Source organism: Rhinoderma darwinii, chromosome 13 (assembly GCF_050947455.1).
Source record: "Rhinoderma darwinii isolate aRhiDar2 chromosome 13, aRhiDar2.hap1, whole genome shotgun sequence".
Taxonomy (NCBI): Eukaryota; Metazoa; Chordata; class Amphibia; order Anura; family Rhinodermatidae; genus Rhinoderma; species Rhinoderma darwinii.
Window position 1 is genome coordinate 17,503,309 of NC_134699.1, and position 22,345 is coordinate 17,525,653.

At 41.6% G+C, this 22,345-nt stretch overlaps 1 protein-coding gene across 2 annotated transcripts in view; it reads right to left on the reverse strand.

Moving 5' to 3' along the window:
• ADAM11 (ADAM metallopeptidase domain 11) overlaps positions 1-22,345 on the reverse strand; it is a 50,398-nt gene that overhangs the window by 11,505 nt on the left and 16,548 nt on the right. For both annotated transcript variants that reach the window (XM_075846118.1, XM_075846117.1), the window contains exons 8-20: positions 21,369-21,424; positions 20,343-20,417; positions 17,373-17,441; positions 14,612-14,778; positions 12,465-12,549; positions 9,793-9,883; positions 9,652-9,703; positions 8,486-8,585; positions 7,890-7,961; positions 6,945-7,040; positions 6,271-6,351; positions 5,347-5,397; positions 4,094-4,157 (exon numbers count right to left, since the gene is read on the reverse strand). In XM_075846118.1, the coding sequence (XP_075702233.1) occupies positions 4,094-4,157; positions 5,347-5,397; positions 6,271-6,351; positions 6,945-7,040; positions 7,890-7,961; positions 8,486-8,585; positions 9,652-9,703; positions 9,793-9,883; positions 12,465-12,549; positions 14,612-14,778; positions 17,373-17,441; positions 20,343-20,417; positions 21,369-21,424 (1,059 nt within the window). The remainder of the gene's footprint in view (positions 1-4,093; positions 4,158-5,346; positions 5,398-6,270; positions 6,352-6,944; positions 7,041-7,889; positions 7,962-8,485; positions 8,586-9,651; positions 9,704-9,792; positions 9,884-12,464; positions 12,550-14,611; positions 14,779-17,372; positions 17,442-20,342; positions 20,418-21,368; positions 21,425-22,345) is intronic.

Here is a 22,345-nt window from a genome sequence, read left to right on the forward strand (position 1 = left end):
AAATCTGAACATTTGCTTAGATTACTTCACATGTGAATTTATGTCAAAAGGTCTAAACACTCCGACCTTTGACTTTACTTGCTATAGAGTTACAATATACAGGTCCTGGATGGGTTTCAGTGCAAGATTTTCTAAATTGGCCTAGAGTTTGTGCACTCTGCTGTATTATGGATCAGTTTTAGACTACAACTGTATCCTGAGGGAAATGAAGATTATCATGGAGCTCTTCCTCCTGGCCAAAAATTTTATAGTTTTATATGTACAGTGCTTAAGGGGTTTTCCAGCTAATAAAAATGGATTGCCCATACTCAGAATAGGCCATTAATAGCGGATTCACTTCAATGGGAGAAAAGGCTGCAATACCTGTGAATCGCTGCTAAATGTGTGTAGATAGATCCACAGTGCGCAAGTAGAAATGAAGGGGAAACAGCACTTGTACGAGCACTGCACCCCCTTCAAAACAGCTGCTCGGCGGGGGTCCCGGGAGTCGGACGCCGACCCATCAGCTATTAGTGGCCTATCCTGAGAATAGACCAACTTTTACTGGCTGGAAAACCCCTTAAAGGCATACAAGTAACTACCATATAACCTGCAGGTTGAATACGTTTTCAATATAGGGGCCTAAATGCTATCATTTTAGGGGTTGTCATCCATATGTTCTATATTAGAATACATATAATTCCAGAACTATAAATACGTTTGCATATAGTATTTATTATGGGATCCAGTAGACGTATAAATTAAAGTTCAGCTTAAACTTTCTCCTGATTGTGGTTCATGGTTGACAACTGTCTGTAAATTCCTGGAGAGTCTGAAAAAATAGAGGACTCTTCCAATGTCCATAAAAAATGTATGTGTCTATGAATTTTTTTTTTAGCTGGAGAAGCTTGTAGAGGTTATCATTGTAATTATCATCATGTTCACAGTAAATGTAGCGCTTGTGTTAAGCTCTTCCCACCGCAGCCATTTTTCAATTTAATTTCTTCCTCTCCACCTTCCAAAAGCCATAACTTTTTAAATTTTTCCGTCACTATAGTCCTATGAGGACTTGATTTTTGTGAGACGAGTCTTAGTTTTTCGTAGCACCATTTATTGTGCCATATAATGTACTAGGAAACGGGAAAACAATTATTTGTGGGCTAGAAAATGATATGAGGGTTTATTTTTGCGGAATAAGCTGTAGTTTTTAAAGCTATCATTTTGCAGTACATGCGAGGTTTTGATCATTTTTATTCCATTTTTTGTGGGAGATGAGGTGACCAAAAAATAGTGATTCTGGCGTTTTAATTTTTCTTTTTTTTTTACGGCGTTCACTGTGCGGGTTAAATAATGGTATATTGTAATAGTTCAGACTTTTACGGATGCGGCGATACCAATTATGTTTTATTTTTTTTACAATGCTTTAGGAGGAAATGGGAAAAGTTTTTTTTTTTCTTTGAACTTATAATATATTTTTTTTGTACATAAAAAGGAAAAAGTTAATTTCACGGATTTCCCTTTTTTTTTGTAAAAATATATTGCAGTATATCATCTTTCTGACAGGCTTCTATTAAGCCCTGCCAAAGGCAGGGCTTAATAGGAGCACAAAGATGGCAGACCAGGGGTCCTTCATTAGGCCCCCAGGTTGCCATAGCCACCATTTACACACTGCGATTGCATCGCAAGGGGCACGATGAGCTATTAGAGGGAGTCGCCCCCCTCTTTCTAATGATTTAAATGCAGTGATCGCTATTGACTGCGGCATTTAATGTGTTAAACGAACGCGATCCCGCTAGTTACTGTGAAGTGTCGGCTGTAACATACAGCAGACACCCGCATTGTATGGAGGGGGGTCCATGCTTCCCCTACCCGGCTATGACGTAGGGATGTCGAGAAGGGGTTAATATCAGTATTCTAAGCTATAGCCAGATTACTACATTTAGGATTCATTATGGTTTTCTAATTAAAATTAGCAGATCACCGATATTGAGTTCAATAAACAAGTGGAAAGAGTCCTTTTAATTAAGAGTCCTGAAGCAGAGGCCCACCACTCCGCTTAAGGCCTCATGCCCACTTCCGTTTGTTCCTTCAGGGTGATAGCCGGTTTTTTCACGGCTAGCACCCTGACTCATTAATTTCAATGGGGCCATGCACACTTCAGTTTTTTTGACGGTCCCGTTGCTCCGTTCAGACAAAAGTAGAGCATGTCCTACTTTTGTCCGAGATTCCGTGACCGTGTGGCCCATACAAGTCAATGGGTCCGTCAAAAAAACTGAAGGCACACGGACGGAATCCGTGCGCTGTCCGTGTGTGACGGAGCCATTGCCTAGCAACGGCCGGGCGGGCGGGCAAAGGTACACATAGAGACAGATATTGCACTGCACTAATCGGCAGCCCCTTCTCTCTATCCAGCACTGATAGAGAGAAGAGGCTGCTGATCAGTGCTGGAACGCAGCGATAGAAAGAAAAATAAGTTCATAAGTACCCCGGCCGTTGTCTTGGTGACGCGTCCCTCTTTTGACATCCAGTCCGACCTCCCTGGATGACACGGCAGTCCATGTGACCGCTGCTGCCTGTGATTGGCTGCAGCGGTCACATGGTCTGAAACGTCCTCTCAGGAGGCCGGACTGGAGGAGGAAGCAGGGTAAGTAGTAATTTTTTTGTTTACTTTTTCTTTAATTTTTTTAAATGAATTAGTAATCTATATTGTGAGCGCCGCGCATGGTACTCACTGTCCAGCGGTAGTCTCTGTCCGGGGTGCTGCACTGATCGGCAGTAACTCTTTCAGCACCCTGGACAGTGACTACCGCTGGACAGTGAGTACCATGTGTGGCGCTCACAATATCATGTGAATGGGAAAAGTTTCCTCTCGGAAACGGAAACACGGAAGTGTACACGGAGTACACACGGGAAGTACACTGATCCAATCACGTGAAAAACGGTGATGGAAGTGTGCATGAAGCCTAAAGGAAACCTCTGAGGGCAGCGCCAAGTAGTGACAGACATTAATTTCAGCGGTCTGTCACTCATTTCTGATAGTTTAGTGATTTACAAAACTTAGACTTTGAATGTCACAGCACGATGCGAGTGCTGGGAGGAAGGAGCACGGCGTATTCAGGAGCTGCCGACGATTGGCAGCAAAATGGAGTATATTACATTCACAGCAGCTTTCTCCTTTCGCACAGTAATAGGGAGAAAGCTATAAATAATCGGTGGCTATGCGGCAGCTCATGAATACGCCGGATTCCTTCCACCCAGCGCCTGCATCGTCCTGCAACATTCAAAATGTAAGTTATCCTAAATCTAAACTATCAGACATGAGTGACAGACCGCTGAAATCAGCAAGTCTGTCACTATTTTATGCTGCTCTCCGAGGGGGCGGCATAAAGTCATTGACAGGTTCCCTTTAACTTGTGAGATGTTAGGACAGCAGGCAGGCATTCAGCAGAAGATGTGGATTTAATGGAAGCGATATGGACAATATAAAATTATTCTACTAGATAAAGAGCAAATATACAGGAATGGTATTTAGGAATATCACAACAGAATTTCAGTTGAATTATGTCTTGTGTTTAATTGTTTTTTTGGTGGTTTTATTTTTTTAAGCAAAGATCCAGCTGTTCCAGGTATAAGCAACCCTGTGGCAGTGCACAAATTGCACTAAGGGTCTGCGGTACGGACCACTGATGTGTTGTGTGTGCGTGCGTGCCATTGTGTCTCCTCCATGATGCCGCTGTCAGGGATAAATAGCGTGAGTACATATATTACTCGCAATCTTCTTCAGCTACATTGTATTTTTGTACAATCCATAATGTTCTTATCTCTGCTATTGTTCGTCTAACCCATTATGCTTCCACTGTCATATGCGTAGTTCACTTCATGTCTAAATTTCGTTATCAATGGTGATCCGTCTTTGTACTAGACTTTGACTCCACATCTGCCATTTTCCACCATCTCTTTTGACTATTGCATATCATACAGTTTTTTTTCCACTTTTGTGCTCTCCATTCAGCTGTGTATTTAATTCATTTCATGAAGGTACACTAAGTGGATAAACAGAGCAAGAAGATACTAAAAATATTGTGATAGATGTGGCTACAGAAGTAACACTTACTCCGTCCCCATAATGCACTGCATTGACGATCTCTGGTCTTGCATCGGCCTCCATAACATCGGCCCTGTTAAACATATCAATTTTGTTCTTATCAAAATATTTTTATGATATAAAAAAGTGCCACAGTTGCTATAATTTACATTATTGCAGATACTAAGTAACATAACATATGGAGGTTTTATTTAAGATAAATGACAACAATTTCTTATCTAATTGTCATTTTTTTGGTAATCCTGAACTAAAAAAATGTTTAGACTGCAAAGACTAAATGTACCCACCATTTTATACGTACATTTTTTACATAAACTAAGCACTGTTCCTCTGTTTTCCAACATATATAATTGTAATAATCTTGTCTGCCTGTTGCTGCCGCTAGGGGCTATTTTGTATGCATTACCTATTCAGGTCAATGGGCGCCAAACCGTTTTATACAAGTCAAAACATGTTTGGGGTCACAGAGGAGCAATGTACTACTAAAGAATAGCGCAACATCGTTAACATTTACGATACTTTATTTAATAACATAGATAATTCCTAATACAGCTGAGCAACTAATGCAATTCCTATTCCCTGTCATTGCCCTGCAAATCCAAACTACTGGCTGCTGTTTACCATTACCTCCAATGGGACGCAGCCTGCAGAATTTCATCCGCCTACAGTCTGGCCTGAGAGAATTAGAAGCTACAATTTGTTAACTTTTTTTTTTTTGGGAGAGAGTAAACTGATGGCCTATCCACAGGATAGACTAGCAATATCTGATCAGTGGCGGTCCAACTCTCGCCACCCCCGCTGTTCAACCGTTCTGAGGGGGGTTGCGGGCACTCGTGCTCACGCTGCTTCCCCTTCATCCCTCGTGCTACTCAATACTGTCAAACGCCGACACACTTGTGGTGATGGTTCACAGTATTATTGTGCCGTTCCTATGTTATTCCTCCTGGAAATGTATGAATGTATGAATATATTGACAACCAGGTGTTAATATTACACCTAATCAATAGTGCGTGTGTACACAGTCTGAAACACGTCCCATAGACAAGGGGAAACGTATGGACATCCAGTTGTCAAAATTGCTGAATAGCACCTGTCTCTAGGAATGTGAGAAGCGTCTGAATAATTCTGTAATTTGGTATGTAAACCGGCAGTAGTATTGAAGGACGTCACCTGCCATTTAATAACACAGATCATCACAAGCCTTGAGAGAATTATCCTACAAAAACAGTAATATATTACACATTCAAGCCGATTGATGCTACCTGTTCATTGTCACAGAAGTATCCATCCTGCTTGTGTAGATTTGCTGGGCACTGTATAAACAAAATGAGACATGGATGAGACATGGACATGGGTTTTATACTGGGCAGATTCTATCGGGCAGACGAGCAATCACAGAACGCTCGTTGCCGATAATTGCCCTGTGTAAACAGGGCAGCGATCACCAGATGAACGAGCAAACGCTCGATCATATGCTGGTAAAATCGTTTTTAAAAAAAGTTAAATATTTTGTTGGCAGCACATCTCCCTGTGTAAACAGGGAAACGCGCTGCCGACATGATAATGTATGGGGACGAGCAATCGGAGTGATGACCGCTCGTCCCCATCAATATCTCCGTGTAACAGAATCAAACGAGCGCCGATCAACAATGTCTCCTTGATCAGCGCTCGCTGCACCAGACTATTATCGGCCGGTGTAAAAGGGCCTTTACACAGACATATGGATGCTGCGCCCACCTCACCAGGTGGGACGGGGCTTGGGTGATACCCCATTCAGAAGATAGGCACTTACATCTATCAGACATTTTTGGCATATCCTGTGGATGTGCCATAAAATGTCTTACCTGCTTTTTAAAGGGTATTTCCATCTGTCTACTAGATTGAATGTAATTAATTTCATGGCTCCGACTGACTGGTGGATTTGTTAGAGAGACTTAAGGGGGTGCTTTCTCCTGAGCAGGGGTCCCATACTATATTTTTTGCGTCCACCCCTGTGTTTTAGTACAGGTGATTAATATACTAATAGTTTATGATTTTCAAAGTTAACCCTGCAATTTTTCACAACAAAAGTAATCCTACGATGGCTGCAGTCTCAGACATTGTAATCGGTATCCCAGATGCTGCATGTGGAATAGGCCTAAAATAGCCATACCATCCAGTAAATTTATTAATATACCACGACTCACCACGCTGGAGTCTCCAGGACACATCTCTGGCACATCACAATCATTAATAGGCTCCCGACAAATTGCCCCCCTTGGTTCATACTGTTATCAAAAAGACAAAGAGTGTATAAAAGCCTCGTCATAGCTGGCGATCATGTTATCTTGTAGAACACATGCAACTATGTTGTTTTGTAAAACTGGCTACACAGTCCTACATCTGATTATTCATACAAACCATCCCCTTCCCCTGAAATTGCATTAGCCAGGTCCATTGAAAAGAAAAACAAAACAAAAAAAACCTCTTCTGGTATGTCGTTGAGACATGTTCAATGAGAGTCAGGGATTTGGGTTCTCCATGCTTCCCTGAAACAAATGGGCTTTTCAGGTGGAAACCTTATTCCATTGGATGCCATATTACAGAGATATTGTTTCTAGGGGACAATACCACCGTAGCATGGTGCCAATGTGGTGGAATAGGACTTAGTGTGCTGGCATTAGAGCTCCGTGCATATAGCTCTGTCTTGTGTATGATCCCGAACAGTTTCTACGTAGACTATATATCTAAAAATAGTATTAATAAGTCAGGACACCCCATGGAAGTCTTATTATTTTTATTGGATTATGTAACATTAAGAAATCACAGCATAGTCTTACACAGTCATTGTTGAGGAGTGCTAGTCTTCCAGTGTCCTTACCTTACATCGCCGACAACACAACCCATCACTACACATTGCATCATGGCTGAGTGTGCACTTCTTACAGCAGTTCAATGCTCCGCTCTTTTTACATTCCTGTCAGTTACAAGAATAACAGTTTCACTGATCATTATGTAGAAAAACATCCAGAAAACGTCTACTGTAGAACAAAAAAACATGGAAAGTTGCTATTTTATAAATAACGGTGCACTGAATGCTTCACCCATATGTTTCAGTGTGCCGAGTTCTAATTGGAGGGTAACAATTTTCACAAACAACCTACACTTCGGAGGGGGGGGGGGGGGTGAAATTTATTAGTGGTATTACCACACAAATACCCCAAAAACGTGTCTTTGAACACCACCAGGAAAAACTGGGCAGATTAACAAATAGTTTTGCGGGGAAAGATTCAGTAATAAATGTCATGAAGTCATCTAAACCCTGCTCTCTCTGGGTTTATAAATCCAGTTGGCTCAGTCACACATATCTCTGTATACATACACACAGCTGTCAATCAGTGATTAAGACTCATACAGATGTAGCCAAGTTTATCTGGACTAACTTTCTGCAGAGTGAAATCACACAACAAAAGCCATTGAAAAAGTCAAGTTAAAGTTTCTTGACATTGTATTTAATTTGTTAAAAGTCAAGATAAAGATGGCTACATCTGTGAACCCAAAGGGAGCATGGATTTAGATGAATAAATTACAAAATTATACTGAACCCTTTCCCACAATTATATATCAATCTACTCCGCTCTTTCTGCTCTAGTACATGATACCTGCAGATAGGGCAGCATGATCAACGCAACATGTTTTTTTTTTTTCCCCTTTCTATTTTTAAAATGAATGTGTAATATATTTTTTTCGGATTTTATATTATCCTCTTAATGCCAGCAGTAATAGTATCATAGAAAAGAATAGTAATTGTCACTTGAGTACTCACAGTAGGTGAACCACAGTCACATTCCTCCCCCACTTCCACAAATCCATTCCCACAGGATGGAGCATCCAATAGCTGGGAGAGGAAAATGGAAAAATAAAATGACATTAATAAAAGCAGGATGTATGATGGAGAAAAAACAACAACAACCTAATGCAAAACATATGCAAGGACTTACGATGTGAGGTCCATTACATGTATGGACTGTACCTAATCTGTGCTCTTCTGTGACCCACTACCACACATGAGCATATACAAAGCTCATCAGTAATGTATTCACATAATGCCCGTCTGTATTTATATATCTTTTATGTCGTATGTACAGTAACGTGTGGAGAAACCATAACAGTAGAGTTATAACCCTCACATTCTATGTAAACTTAAAACGTCCTACATGTCTCCTCTTATACGTGAAGCACAGAGCAGTTATATCCCAAAAACAGAGGAGGGCAGGGAAGTATGGAGGCTACTGGCATTATGATAGGCGATATGTGAAGGCAGAAATCTAACCAATACACAAGATGCAAACCCAATAATATATGGGGGAAAGATTTCAGGGAAATGGACGCATGGAGATGTCAGGAGTAAAAGGACTCTACCCTATTAGGTTTGTTAAACAAGCACTTTCCTCCTCCGTTTTTCAAGAACTGTCGGTATTCATCAGTACTGCAGCGGGAGAACTTCTGGGGAAGGTAGTACCTGAAATCAAGCAAATCACTGTCCGTTACAACGTAACTGTAGTCCTGATTTACTGATTCTTATTTACTTATACAAATACGGCAAAATTCCCTTAAGCCAGGATAGTCTATTTTAATGTAAATGTATCATACCAAAAGTATTTACAGCGGTTACACGAAGTTAATAAAGGGCATGCCCCCCCACCCCACATTTATCAAATGTAAAATATTTAAAGGGCATATTCACATTTAAACACAATTTTACACTTTATATATGATTATAATCCACATAAAAATAACTTTACACATTGCATAATTTCTTTTAATATTAATACTAAATGACAGCCTTTATTATACTCCAGAGCTACATCGATAATTCTGCTGGTTGTCATTGGAAGCAGTCAACAAGCTTTGTTGTCCGATACACCCCTAAAAGCTAAAATAAGCTCCTATAATGCAGTAATGCAAACATTGTTTACCTTCATCAGATTACTGTTCAATGTGCGGTGCAAAGAGGATAATTCCTAGCATGCAAATAACCAGGTCAATATATAAACAGACACTGAGCCAGAAGTAACACTTGGAGATTTTAGGTCTGAAGCCTGCAGAATTGTGAATGCAGCTCTGAACTATAACACAGGCTGTAACTTAGGATCAGTACAAGGTTAGTAATTTTAAACATTGGAGGACCGGTTATTTTCTTCTGATGCGGCTTGCTGGTGACGGCATAACCTTGTGAATACCCTTTAAAAGATCGGTGGGGTTCCAGGTGCTGAGACCTCCACCATCGCTAAAACGAAGGTGCAGAAGCGCTCAGCTGATAGTCGCTCCTCGTTAGGCTGAAGGCGGCTTATAGACGTTCTAACTGAGCCATCTTTGGGCTGACGAGAAGCGCTGATCACAGCCGAAGGTGCAGGGCACTCCGCTAATGGCGCTTCTACACCTTTGTTCCAGCAATAGTGGGGGTCTCAGCATCCGGACCCTTACAAATCAAACCTTCTGATAGAACTCTGACATATATCAAACGTTTTCTGAAAGTTCAGTTACTTTTAATGAGTAGAAAACTCTCTTTATAACCCATTACGTACCCTGTATCTTCCATGATGCAACCAAGCCACAGGTCTGGACAGCGGCAGTCACCTACATGAAAGACAAAGCAGTTATTATACACCAGCAATAGAAGAGTTAAATCCAAAAATCATAGACCAGCTGTCTGGGAGATATCCTACCTGCAGCCATGCGTGGTCTGTTATACATCATGCCAAGGTTTTGTCCCAGAGTCTGTGCTAAAGTCACCGCCATGGCAGCAATGCTTCCAAACTGTATAGGGTAAACGGAGCATAAACTTATTATAACCATGCATCTTAAACCGGATTAGATAGAAAAGAAAGTGTGAACAGAGCCTAGAACGGATGTTTTTGCCCTAGTGGTTACTTCATTTACATGTGTGATAGAGCTTGGAAGCAAACTTCATCCTGGAAAAGGAACATTAGGCTAAAAGGGGTCCGGGCACTTGAGAACATAAAACTACCACACAATCTATACTGGGAAGTCTTTTCTATTGTAATGAACTATAATAAGCAGATTCATTATGTGAATTCATGTGGGAAAATACCTTAAAGTTTCGTTAATTCATGGTGAATGGTCTGTTCAACGCCTGATGCCAAATATAAGAATCTCAAGCAGCAGTTTCAAACCGTAACCACATTAGCGTCTAATTATTTATTTTAATTATCCCTTATTCCACAACATTTACTTTACCGTTGGATTTTTTTCCACTTCAAACACACAAGGGACAAAGTTTTATGTGAAACTTCTTCTGATTTGAAAAGAAGTGTCCACTACAATCCCAAGTTTTCTTGACACGTTCTTAAATTCTAAACTAAGAACAAAGCGTGGTGAAGTAGTCGCTCATATCCGTCCAGCAGAGATTAATCAGGATGCAAAACTTGGTTTGCCAAGTTTATTGGGTTTGCCCCACCAAGAAAACTCCTTCTTTAAAGGCTATGTACACCTATGTAATGAATCAGTCAGGACAGCAGCAGACGCATTCAGTGTCAGCGGGTCCTGTGTGTCGGATAACAGGTGGATCCTGCGTGTCAATCACATCTAAGTTATGAACGTAGATGTGATGGATAACAGGTGGATCCTGCGTGTCAGACACACAGAACCCGCTCTCAGTGGTGCAACTTTCTAAATACTTGTTAACGGGTTCAAAGACATTTTTATAAAAAAAAGTAAAGAAAGGTATACATAGACTTTAAAAACGCTCTCCTAAAGCTAGCTGACTTTACTATGGGCAATACATGAACGACCGACCATGTAGTACATGGCTGGGCCGAGTCCGCCAGGTTGGGAGCTGCACTTAGTGCCTCTCTGCTCCAACCCCCTCTAGGATGTCCATATACCTTTATAGGACATATGGACAGGGGAAGTCTTCTTGAGACAATCCTTTTAAGGATTCACACACAATATATTTGCTGCGGAGTTCTGAGTGCAGAATCCACCTAGAAAATTCACCAACAAATTAGAGTAAAATGGTACAATTTACCCAACACCATTCACAGCCAGCAAATGCTTATTCTGCCAGATTCCTTATGTTGTGCCACCTTCCATCACATACCATACTGCGGAATACCTATGACTGTGCATTGCACAGCCGTATGCACAGAGCCTGTAGCAATGTGCATGAGGCATTGATGTTTACTTCACCTTCCCTTCCACTATAGCTTTGGCAATTTCCTTAAGAAATGCATATTGAAATTCTAATAAGTATCCTTGCTGCAAGAATGAATTGGGTCTTTGGTTGTAACTTTGGTAGTGTACAATGTATTAAGGGGTAACTAAACATTCAACAAACTTCTGACATGCCATAGTGAAATGTCAGAAGTTTTGATTGCCGGGGGTCCAAGCACTGGGGACCCTAATCGCTAAAACGAAGCGGCAGAAGTGCGATCGCTGAGCCACTTTGTTTCTGTTCGGCTTTTTCCGGAAAGCCGATGTAGCGGTTTATAGGCTCATAGACTTTCTATTGAGACCGTACAGAGCGTTTCTGCCGCTTCATTTTAGTGAATGGTGGGGGTCTTAGTGACATGTCAGAAGTTTTTATTGGTGGGGGTCTGAGCACTATGACATGTCAGAAGTTTGTTGAACGTTTAGTTACCCTTAACCATGGTTGATCTATTTATTTTTATTGTGACTGACACAATGAGAAGTCTCCGATATATCCCATATAAGAACGTTCTTAAATAGGCCATAAAACAGTGTGTTTCTGGCACATTTGCAGGAAAAAATTCTATATGTCATAATAACATTAACGGTTTCCTTCATCCATCCATCCATGTCACAGCAAAATCCGGGTAAATGAAATGATTCTTATGCATTTAGCTCCAACTAGTGGCATAGTGGGAAACTACACTCATATTTTATGAATCACATGTAGGAGAGGAAGCTCATGCAACACTATTACTTAGTGTAGAAGTGGAGGACTTAGAGTGATGCATAACACAAAAATCATATATAGTGTCTGATAACCTGGCAAAGTCCCAAAATACTCCTAAACCATTAGGTCTTTAAACTGATGATTGTTGTGAGGTGGATGTTATAAAGTAAATTATTCAGAAAGACTATTTGCTGCAGGTCGATCAATGTTGTTTTATTATATTCGTCCTGCGATCTGGTTTTGTTTCCCTATGGTGGTACAGAAACACCAAAGAGAAACGGATGCCAAAACTGACCCAATGCTTTCCTATGGGAGCGGTTTTGGCATAAGTTGCATTAGTTGTGATGCCGGCACTTCTTGTGGAATATCTTCCCATCACCAAGCAAAAACAAAATTTTCTGTTTTTGCTTAAAAGGATCACATACAAGTTTTGATATATTTAATTATTTTTATACTGACCTCAATCACACCACCGCTTTTGGTTGGAGAGCATATCCCACCAAAATAAGCTGCCCCGCTGCGGCTACTCTTAAAGGTGCGTCCTCTATATGCAGAGAAGAGAGAACGTTAGTGAGGAGTTTTGTGTTTATTTACGGAGAATCAGGACCTTTGAAGGGAAAATGGCTCAATATTACGATAACTTAAGTATATGACATGATCTGGGGTGGAAATGATCAATCACAGTATTTTATTTTTTAAAAACGTCTATATCTTGTAATTCCCTATGTATAACCTATGACTGCTCAGTCTGTATACCAGTGGTGGTCAACCTAACACATTGCAGAGGCCTTGGGGTTGCCCTGGACTCCATCCAATAGCTGCCCATTATCAATGTCCCATATCCTCAGTGGAGAGGTGGCCACACATGCATAGTGACCATTACCTGCTACGGGAGATGCTCAGTTGTTTCCATATCTCCAGTTCACAATAATGGGGAGTGACAGTGCATGTACGGCCACCTCAGGCAGCAAATACAGGAAACGGGGCGCCTGTTCTCAGGATTGGTGGGGAGGGTTTATCAGCAGTCAGGCTCCCACACGTTTATGGCCGGGGGGCCACCGTGTTAGCACTGCTCCGGGCTGCCGGTTGCCCACCACTGATCAAATACACTGATCCCACCTCATGACCGTATAGTCCCGGAATACGTTTGAGACATGCCAATAACTTTTTCTCTTTCTTTTGCGTTTTCCTAGGAGTTTTTTTTAGGTGTTCTATTTGAATGAGCGCCGTGTGTTTGTTTTTTTTCTTGTCTCCTATTGATTTCAATGGAAGGTCAGATGCTAAATCCACGCCAAGAAAGAGCATGGCAGCTTTTCTTTTTGCGGGCGGTCGAAAGCCGCCTGGGAAAAAAACAAAACGCCCCTACCTCCCAATGAAAAGCTATTTAGGGCTTTTTTTTGCACCGATTCAGACACTATTTCCGCGTCAAAATCAACGCCAAAAAACGCTGTGTGAGCCGACCCTTTATAGTTGCACATCTCAGTTCTGCTTTTTCAGTATTCATGCTCAGCTTAACAATTTGTAGGTTTGGACTTGGAGATTGGATTCATCTTGTGACAAATACAAGAAGCAATAGATTTTTTCCTGCAGTCGTGGTTCATGAAACCTAAAACGAATTAACTTTTTAAATGTAATTATATCTGAGGAGCAAACGCCACAATGGAAATGACAAGGAGAAGAAGTATTGTTGGCGCTATACTTTAGTGATGGAGGTCGCAATAAACAGCGGCGCGTTCCAACATTATTTCTTCCAGCATTCATTATACAATCCATTTGAGAAAAGCCAAAACATCACAAGTCACCACATTGCTTATAATAAACATACTCAGTGGATAGAAAAATCTGTGCTTGAGTATTTCTATTTGCTGTTAACAACCTGTGATCAACTTATCAGGACTGAAAAACGAGCGCCGATCAACAAGACAGCTTATTGATCGGCGCTCGTTTGCTCTTTTCACAATGAGATATGTATGGGGACGAGCGCTCATTACTCAGATTGCTCGTCCCCATACATTTCCATCATGTCGGCAGAACGTCTCAGCCGATAAACGAGCAAATGCTCACTCATCGGCCGATGAACAAGCGTTTGCTCGTTAATCAGCTGATCGTTGCCCTTTTTACACAGGGCAATGATCGGAACAAGTGTTCATATGAGCACTCATATGCCCGATCATTGGCTCGTGTAAAAGGGCCTAAACAGTCCAAAGTAGACAACCACTGTAACAATTGAATCTCCAAGTATAAGGGAATAGAAGACAGAAGAAGCACACAGGCTGGACTAAACAGCTGCAGATACAATTGCTGAAAAAACTAGATCTATCCGATGAACTGATAATATAGGGAAACCAGTGTATCCACAAAGAAAACAGTGTTTAAGGGGAGAAATTATTCTGGGTGGCATAGTAACCAGGAAGGCTAGCGTTCATTTTAAATTTTGGTGTTTTTTCTTTCCAGCAGAATACTCTGTATATATGAAACGTAACCTATCCCAGTAATGTAGACAGTAAACTACACACAACAGTGGGATAATGGAAGATGTAGACTGGATGACAGTGGCATGTTGGATGGATTATATAATAAGGTGCAGCTAACCCCATTGGACTCACGAGAAGAGGTGAGTGGCATCGCTATGCTCTGGTATCTCCATGCTCCGATACTTCATGAAATCCGCCAGTGTTTGCAGAGGGTCTTCACTAACCGCAACTTTATCTCCAGATGTCCAGGTTTCCATAGCGACCAAGACAATACTTGTATTAAGCTGTTCCCTGAAAATCTAAGAGGAGAAGCCAGGTATAAATTAGGGTGGGCAGGGGGTGAATCGAGGGGTAGGCAGGGAGCGAGAGGTGCAGTATACAGACAACAGTTCAGATGAGCAATAACAGGCTATGGAAGGCTCATGCTGGCTTATTGTCTTTACTCGATCATATACCATGGTAGCAAACTATTAATATACAAATGTTATCCTTTACCCTAGAAGTAACTGATCATTGGAAAAGGGTTAGTTACTGGCAGCCCCCCATCTTTAGCTTATCATCTATGGGGAGCTTTTGTGTAAGCGGTTATATCAATGGTTTTCCATCAAGTCTACTGCTCTTCGTCCCCCCCAGAGCCATGGCAAACACAAGCAGCTCCTGGAATTCATTATTAGATGGGGATCTTGAGTGAAGGTCCCCACATGATGCAGGAAGGGTTTAACTATACTAGACCACACCGGTTTTTTTTTATTTGGCGTATTCATATTCAGGATTGGTCAAAGATCCTACGATCTACATACATTAAATGGACCCAATTGGGTTGCAGGAATTCCAAGTTTCATGTGGTTACTTGACACGGTCACATGAGGTTCCTGTACACTCCTAGACTGAGTTACTAAATATTTCTGTAAAATAGTGTCTGACGAAGGAATCGGAGGTCAGTAGAACCTTCAAAATTGAAGGTGGAAAAACACAACATTGAGTTTCCGATTTAGCGGATTCTCCAACAGTCCAGAATTGTAATTATATAGATAGAGAAAAGGATGCAGCAAAAAATGTAATTTAAAGGGGTTGTCCAGTTTTTAATTTTTTTTTAACTTATTTGTAAAATAGGAAATCATAGTTTTCGAATATACATGTATTAGAAATTCTGCTCGCATTTATTATAGTGCATGAGGCCCCTTCATAGTGAAATGGCATAGCCCACAGATTAGTCCTGTGCAATGTATGCATCCGCACAGGGCCGGCTCCAGGTTTATATGGGCGCTTGGGCGACACAGACTTAGTAGACCCCTTTGCGGGGAAACGGACGGCGGCAGTAAAATGTTCGAAAATGTCACTTTGTGCCCCCATATAGACACTAGGCCCTGTTTGTGCCCCTATAAATTTAGTGCCCTATGTAGATAGTGCCACACAGCCCCCCTCCTTCTAGGTACTGCCACACAGCCCCCCTCCTCCCAGGTACTGCCACACTCCCAGATAGTGCCACACAGTCCCTCTCCCTGGTAGTACCACACAGCCTCCCTCCCTGTAGGTAGCGCCTTCGGGGTTCCCTCTAGGAGTGGAATCCCCAGCTAGAGCATTGACGATGCACTGGCTGGGGATTCCGCTTCAGGAGAAACCCCTGACATCACTGTCCATATATGGACAGTGTTGTCATGGGCAACCCAAGAGCCATAGTTCCGGGCAGAGCTCTACTAGCACTCTGCCTGGGACTCCTGCTCTGCTCCTGACATCACTGTCCATATATGGATAGTGTTGTCCGGAGCAGAACTGAAGTCCTGGGCAGAGCGCTAGTAAAGGCTCTGCTCCGGTACTCCATGTCAGGGGCAACCCCAGAGCCAAAGTCCCGGGCAGAGCGCTACTAGCACTCTGCCTGCGACACTGCTCTGCTCCTGACATCCTATCTATATATGGACAGTGAGGTCAGGGGCTTCCCCAAAGATGGAGTCCCGGAGCAGAGCCGCTTGTAGCGCTCTGCCTGGGACTCCTCTCCCTCTGACATCACTGTCCATATATGGACAGTGATGTCGTGACGATGACCGCACCCGGCGGGCCCCCCCCAGGGTAATGGGCCCAAGCACCTGCCCGGGTTTCTCCGGGTGCTGACGCCGGCCCTGCATCCACAGGTTAACTAAATATGACTAGATATGGCATCAGTCGTGTGAACCCCTGTCCTTCCCACACAGACATACATAACGTATTGCGGCAAAATGTGTTATGTGAATAGGACAAATGGTGGAATAATGATAAACAATTGCTTCACTGTCTGTATTCACTGTCTCTAGAGGATTTATAAAATTACTGTCTTTCTCTAGGTGATGTTGTCATGGTGTTCATAAAGTTACAATGAAAAAAAACACAAGATCGGGTAAAGCGTGTAAGAACTGCTCCTCACAGACACTGACAGACAAGATGATGAGATGTCGCTGTAGTAGAAATACTTTATAACTTCTGCTCCTCAATAATCTACTATTTACCTGTTATATACCTGGACAGTGTTACCTGAATTCCAGTGGTCACATGACTGTCCATTCAGTTATCCTATGGGCGCTTTTTTTATGGACAAATCTGTGGGCTATACCATTTTTTTTATTTTTAGATAGCGACAACTGCACTGATATAACAAAGGTATGTGAGCAGAGTTTTAAATACATGTACATTTTAAATACATTTATGTTCTATAAATAAATTAATGGATAGAATAAAAAGTGGACAACCCCTTTCATTTTGGGTAACAGAAGGTGAGTGGTACTGGAGAAAGGCAACCCACTACTTGCACATTATTGCGTCACAAAGCAGATAACTTATTGGTGAGGGAAACCACATGATAGAAGTCAGTGAAAGGGCAAAGTGACACAGGACATGTTAACACTGGCAGGGTTGTACTCACAGAATCTGCTAGATTCACCACTGATTTGGCATAACTACTAGTAAGACCCACAGACTGTCGGACCTGAAACTAAAAAGAGGACACAGGAGTGATATATTTAAAGGATCAACATATACACTACCGTTCAAAAGTTTAGGGTCACTTAGAAATTTCCTTATTTTTGAAAGAAAAGCACAGTTTTTTTCAATGAAGATAACATTAAATTAATCAGAAATACACTCTATACATTGTTAATGTGCTAAATGACTATTCTAGATGCAAACGTCTGGTTTTTAATGCAATATCTACATAGGTGTATAAAGGCCCGTTTCCAGCAACCATCACTCCAGTGTTCTAATGGTACATTGTGTTTGCGAACTGTGTTAGAAGGCTAATGGATGATTAGAAAACACTTGAAAACCCTTGTGCAATTATGTTAGCACCGCTGAAAACTATTTTGCTGTTTAGAGAAGCTATAAAACTGACCTTCCTTTGAGCTAGTTGAGAATCTGGAGCATTACATTTGTGGGTTCAATTAAACTCTCAAAATGGCTAGAAAAAGAGAGCTTTCATGTGAAACTTGACAGTCTATTGTTCTTAGAAATGAAGGCTATTCCATGCGAGAAATTGCCAAGAAACTGAAGATTTCCTACAACGGTGTGTACTACTCCCTTCAGAGGACAGCACAAACAGGCTCTAACCAGAGTAGAAAGAGAAGTGGGAGGCCCCGCTGCACAACTGAGCAACCAGACAAGTACATTAGAGTCTCTAGTTTGAGAAATAGACGCCTCACAGGTCCTCAACTGGCAGCTTCATTAAATAGTACCCGCAAAACGCCAATGTCAACGTCTACAGTGAAGAGGCGACTCCGGGATGCTGGCCTTCAGGGCAGAGGGGCAAAGAAAAAGCCATATCTGAGACTGGCTAATAAAAGGAAAAGATTAATATGGGCAAAAGCACACAGACATTGGACAGAAGAAGATTGGAAAAAAGTGTTATGGACAGACGAATCGAAGCTTGAGGTGTTTGGATCACACAGAAGAACATTTGTGAGACGCAGAACAACTGAAAAGATGCTGGAAGAGTGCCTGACGCCATCTGTCAAGCATGGTGGAGGTAATGTGATGGTCTGGGGTTTCTTTGATGCTGGTAAAGTGGGAGATTTGTACAAGGTAAAAGGGATTTTGAATAAGGAAGGCTATCACTCCATTTTGCAACGCCATGCCATACCCTGTGGACAGCGCTTGATTGGAGCCAATTTCATCCTACAACAGGACAATGACCCAAAGCACACCTCCAAATTATGCAAGAACTATTTAGGGAAGAAGCAGGCAGCTGGTATTCTCTCTGTAATGGAGTGGCCAGCGCAGTCACCAGATCTCAACCCCATAGAGCCGTTGTGGGAGCAGCTTGACCGTATGGTACGCAAGAAGTGCCTATCAAGCCAATCCAAGTTGTGGGAGGGGCTTCTGGAAGCATGTGGTGAAATTTCTCCCGATTACCTCAGCAAATTAACAGCTAGAATGCCAAAGGTCTGCAATGCTGGAATTGCTACAAATGGAGCATTCCAAGACGAACGCAAAGTTTGAAGGAGAAAATTATTATTTCAAATAAAAATCATTATTTCTAACCTTGTCAATGTCTTGACTATATTTTCTAGTCATTTTGCAACTCATTTGATAAATATAAGTGTGAGTTTTCATGGAAAACACAAAATTGTCTGGGTGACCACAAACTTTTGAACGGTAGTGTATATGATGAGGTTGTGGATATATATGTATATATATATATATGTATATATATATATATATATATATATATATATATATATACCAGTAGAAAGACAGCAGCACTCTGTTTCCAAGTACGAAATCAAATAGTGAAGGGTGCCAGCTGATAGTCCCGATCCAAAGACCATACACATATCCACGAAGAAAATCCAGCAGCACTCCGATGATCAAGATGAAAAAAGTGAAGTTTATTGTGCCAACATGGCAAATGCAACGTTTCTGTCCCACCTTGGGACCTTTTTCAAGCATGTTGGCACAATAAACTTCACTTTTTTCATCTTGATCATCGGAGTGCTGCTGGATTTTCTTTGTGGATATATATATATATGTACACATATATACATACATATATGTATACACACATACACATTTTATATATATATATATATATAATATATATATATATATATATATATATATATATATATATATATACACACACACACACGTCATAAATCTCAGATCGATGCGTGTCCCACCTCAGGGACCTGCACATATCTCTAGAACTGGGCCCCTAAACCCCGTTCTACCTCTTTGTGTGTCGGCTGATTTCCGACCATAAAGGTGAAAACAGCGTAGTTTGCAGAGTGATGCTGTTTTTGTAAGCCCCATATAACTAAATGGTTGTTACAGAAACAGCGTAGCTCGCATGCTACGCTGCTTCCGTCACTACTATGGGGGTTACGCAAACAGCGTAGCTCAGCGAGCTACGCTGTTTTCCTAACTCCCGATCATAAAGTCAGGAAGTGGCCAGGAGTCGGTGATCGCAGACAAAGCTAGAACGGAGTTTAGGGAGCCCTGTTCTAGAGATCGGTGCGGGTCCCAGAGGTGGGACCCGCATCTATCTGACATTTATGACGCATCCTGTGGAAATGTCATAAATGTCCCTCGTGGGAAAACCCCTATAATGGAGCTCACTGCAATACGAAACATAAGCCATGGACCGTACCATGATAGAAGAAGACTTCCTGGAACAAAAAAATATTAGCTCCTATGTGTGGAAATTTTTACCTTCCCTTTTCCCATCCCTTGGTTGAACTTGATGGACATGTCTTTTTTCAACCGTACTAACTATGTAACTATGTAATGGAAGACACATATTTCCTGATGTATTGTTACATTTGAGGCTCTTTTTATATAAATATCACCACAGACATAGTTTGCTTTACACACTTTACACACTTTAGTCAGCGACACGTACCAGACGCCAATCAATGACCACCATAAGCTCAATGTATTTGGTTTCAGACAAAGCAGAGTGTGCAGCTGGGCGGACCTAGATGTGAGACATGAAAACATGGCTGAGACGCGCTTTATATAGTCCTGTGGATAGTACGCCTCAAAAAGTTAAATTTGACAACTTTTCAACCACCTAAAGACCGTAGTAACATCGTGACAGGTACAGGCAAGGACAAGAGAAAGAGACAGCGCTCCCAAAGTAGAAGATTTCACTTTTGGATTTATTCTCCCAGATGTGCAAAAAAATGGCACAACTTTTCAGCTGTTCAATGCAGCTTTTGTCAAGCTGCATTAAGCAGCTTAAACGTTGCGCCACCTTTTTGTTGAGGGGTTCCGTTGGAGCTTTCAGTCTGGGGAACCCCTCAAAAAAAAGGCAAACGGAAACCATAGCTTCCGTTTGCATCCCCATAGATCTCAGTGGTGATGGATACTTTGACAATGGTTTCCGTTTGTCACCAGGGCTCCGTTTTTTTACGTAATCAAAAGCGCAGTCGAAAAATACGGTAATTCCATATAATACACATTATCCCCTTATAAATCAGTAGGAGCTGAGCGGTGTATTATGATTACATAATTCACCCTCTTCCTCTCCAAAAGAGAATCTGCAGCAGGCGAGGCGTGTTAGAATGCCAGTTACAAATGCCCCCTACACACACAGTACTACACACACAGTACTACACACACAGTACTACACACACACAGTACTACAGTGAGTCTGCAGCAGCTGAGATGCATATTATAGTGCTAGCCACAGATCCTATAAGCAAAGCAAAAGGTCCTTCATTGCCAGGCACAATACGTTCCAGATGAATTGGATGCAACTTTTTTTTTTTTATTCTTTTAGCTAAAACATTGAATTGTTCGAAAAAGGGAGAACGGTTTTAAAAACTGCCTTAAAATTGTGATGTGTGAATGAGGCTTTTGTTAATTTATTTATTTTTTTAAAATTTAATATGAAAATACTATACTAGCTCCTCGTTATACCGACCTGTCTTTTCCTCCGTATCTTTGAGCTTCTGGGAATTTTTTGAAGATGCATACAACCTGGAGAAGTTAAAAAGTTGCAAGGAAAAATAAAAAAAGATAATTATAAGGGCTTATTCAGATGAATGTGATATACGTCCGTGCAATGCGCGTGATTTTCATTCGCCTCGCACAGACCTATATTAGTCTATGGGGCCGAGCAGACAGTCAGTGATTTTTACGCAGCGTGAGTCCGCTGCGTAAAACTCACGACATGTCCGTTCTTTGTGCGTATTTCGCGCATCACGCACCCATTGAAGTCAATGGGTGCGTGAAAATCACGCGCACCACACGGAAGCACTTGTGTGGGACGCGCGTGATTCGCGCAACAGCAGTGAAAAGTATGAATGAAAACAGAAAAGCACCACGTGCTTTTCTGTTTACAAACGGAGTGTCATAATGATGGTAGCTGCTGAAAAGCACGCAGCCACGCATCATATGGTGATGACACACGGAGCTGTTAAGTGCTTTTTGCGTGCGCAAAACGCACACGCTCGTGTGAATCCGGCCTCAGGGATATCTTTTTTTTTTTTTTTTTTCTTCCTGAATCGCAGAAAATCTGCAAATGCAGAAACAGCAAAAAGGCAGGAACACCAGCACTGGCCCAACAAGTACTCATTTTGCATTAGGCAATATGGGTGTTTAGGTAAAATTGTGCGGATGAGATGATTAGATGGGTACCATCGCCTCTAGGATGTGTCTGCTAAATCAGGAGACGTAATAAGCCACTGAACGCATAAAACAACATGCACATCGCACATATATTTGGAAAGTTTGGAGAAGCGCAGAGACTGAAGTGGTATGGGTTTAGATAAAGAAACAGCGCCACGCTTGTCCATGGGCTGTGTCTGGTATTGCACCTTGGACATGGACAAGCGTAGCGCTTATACTTAAATAAAAAATTTAAATCATTTTTCCTCATCTCATACATATGGATGTCAC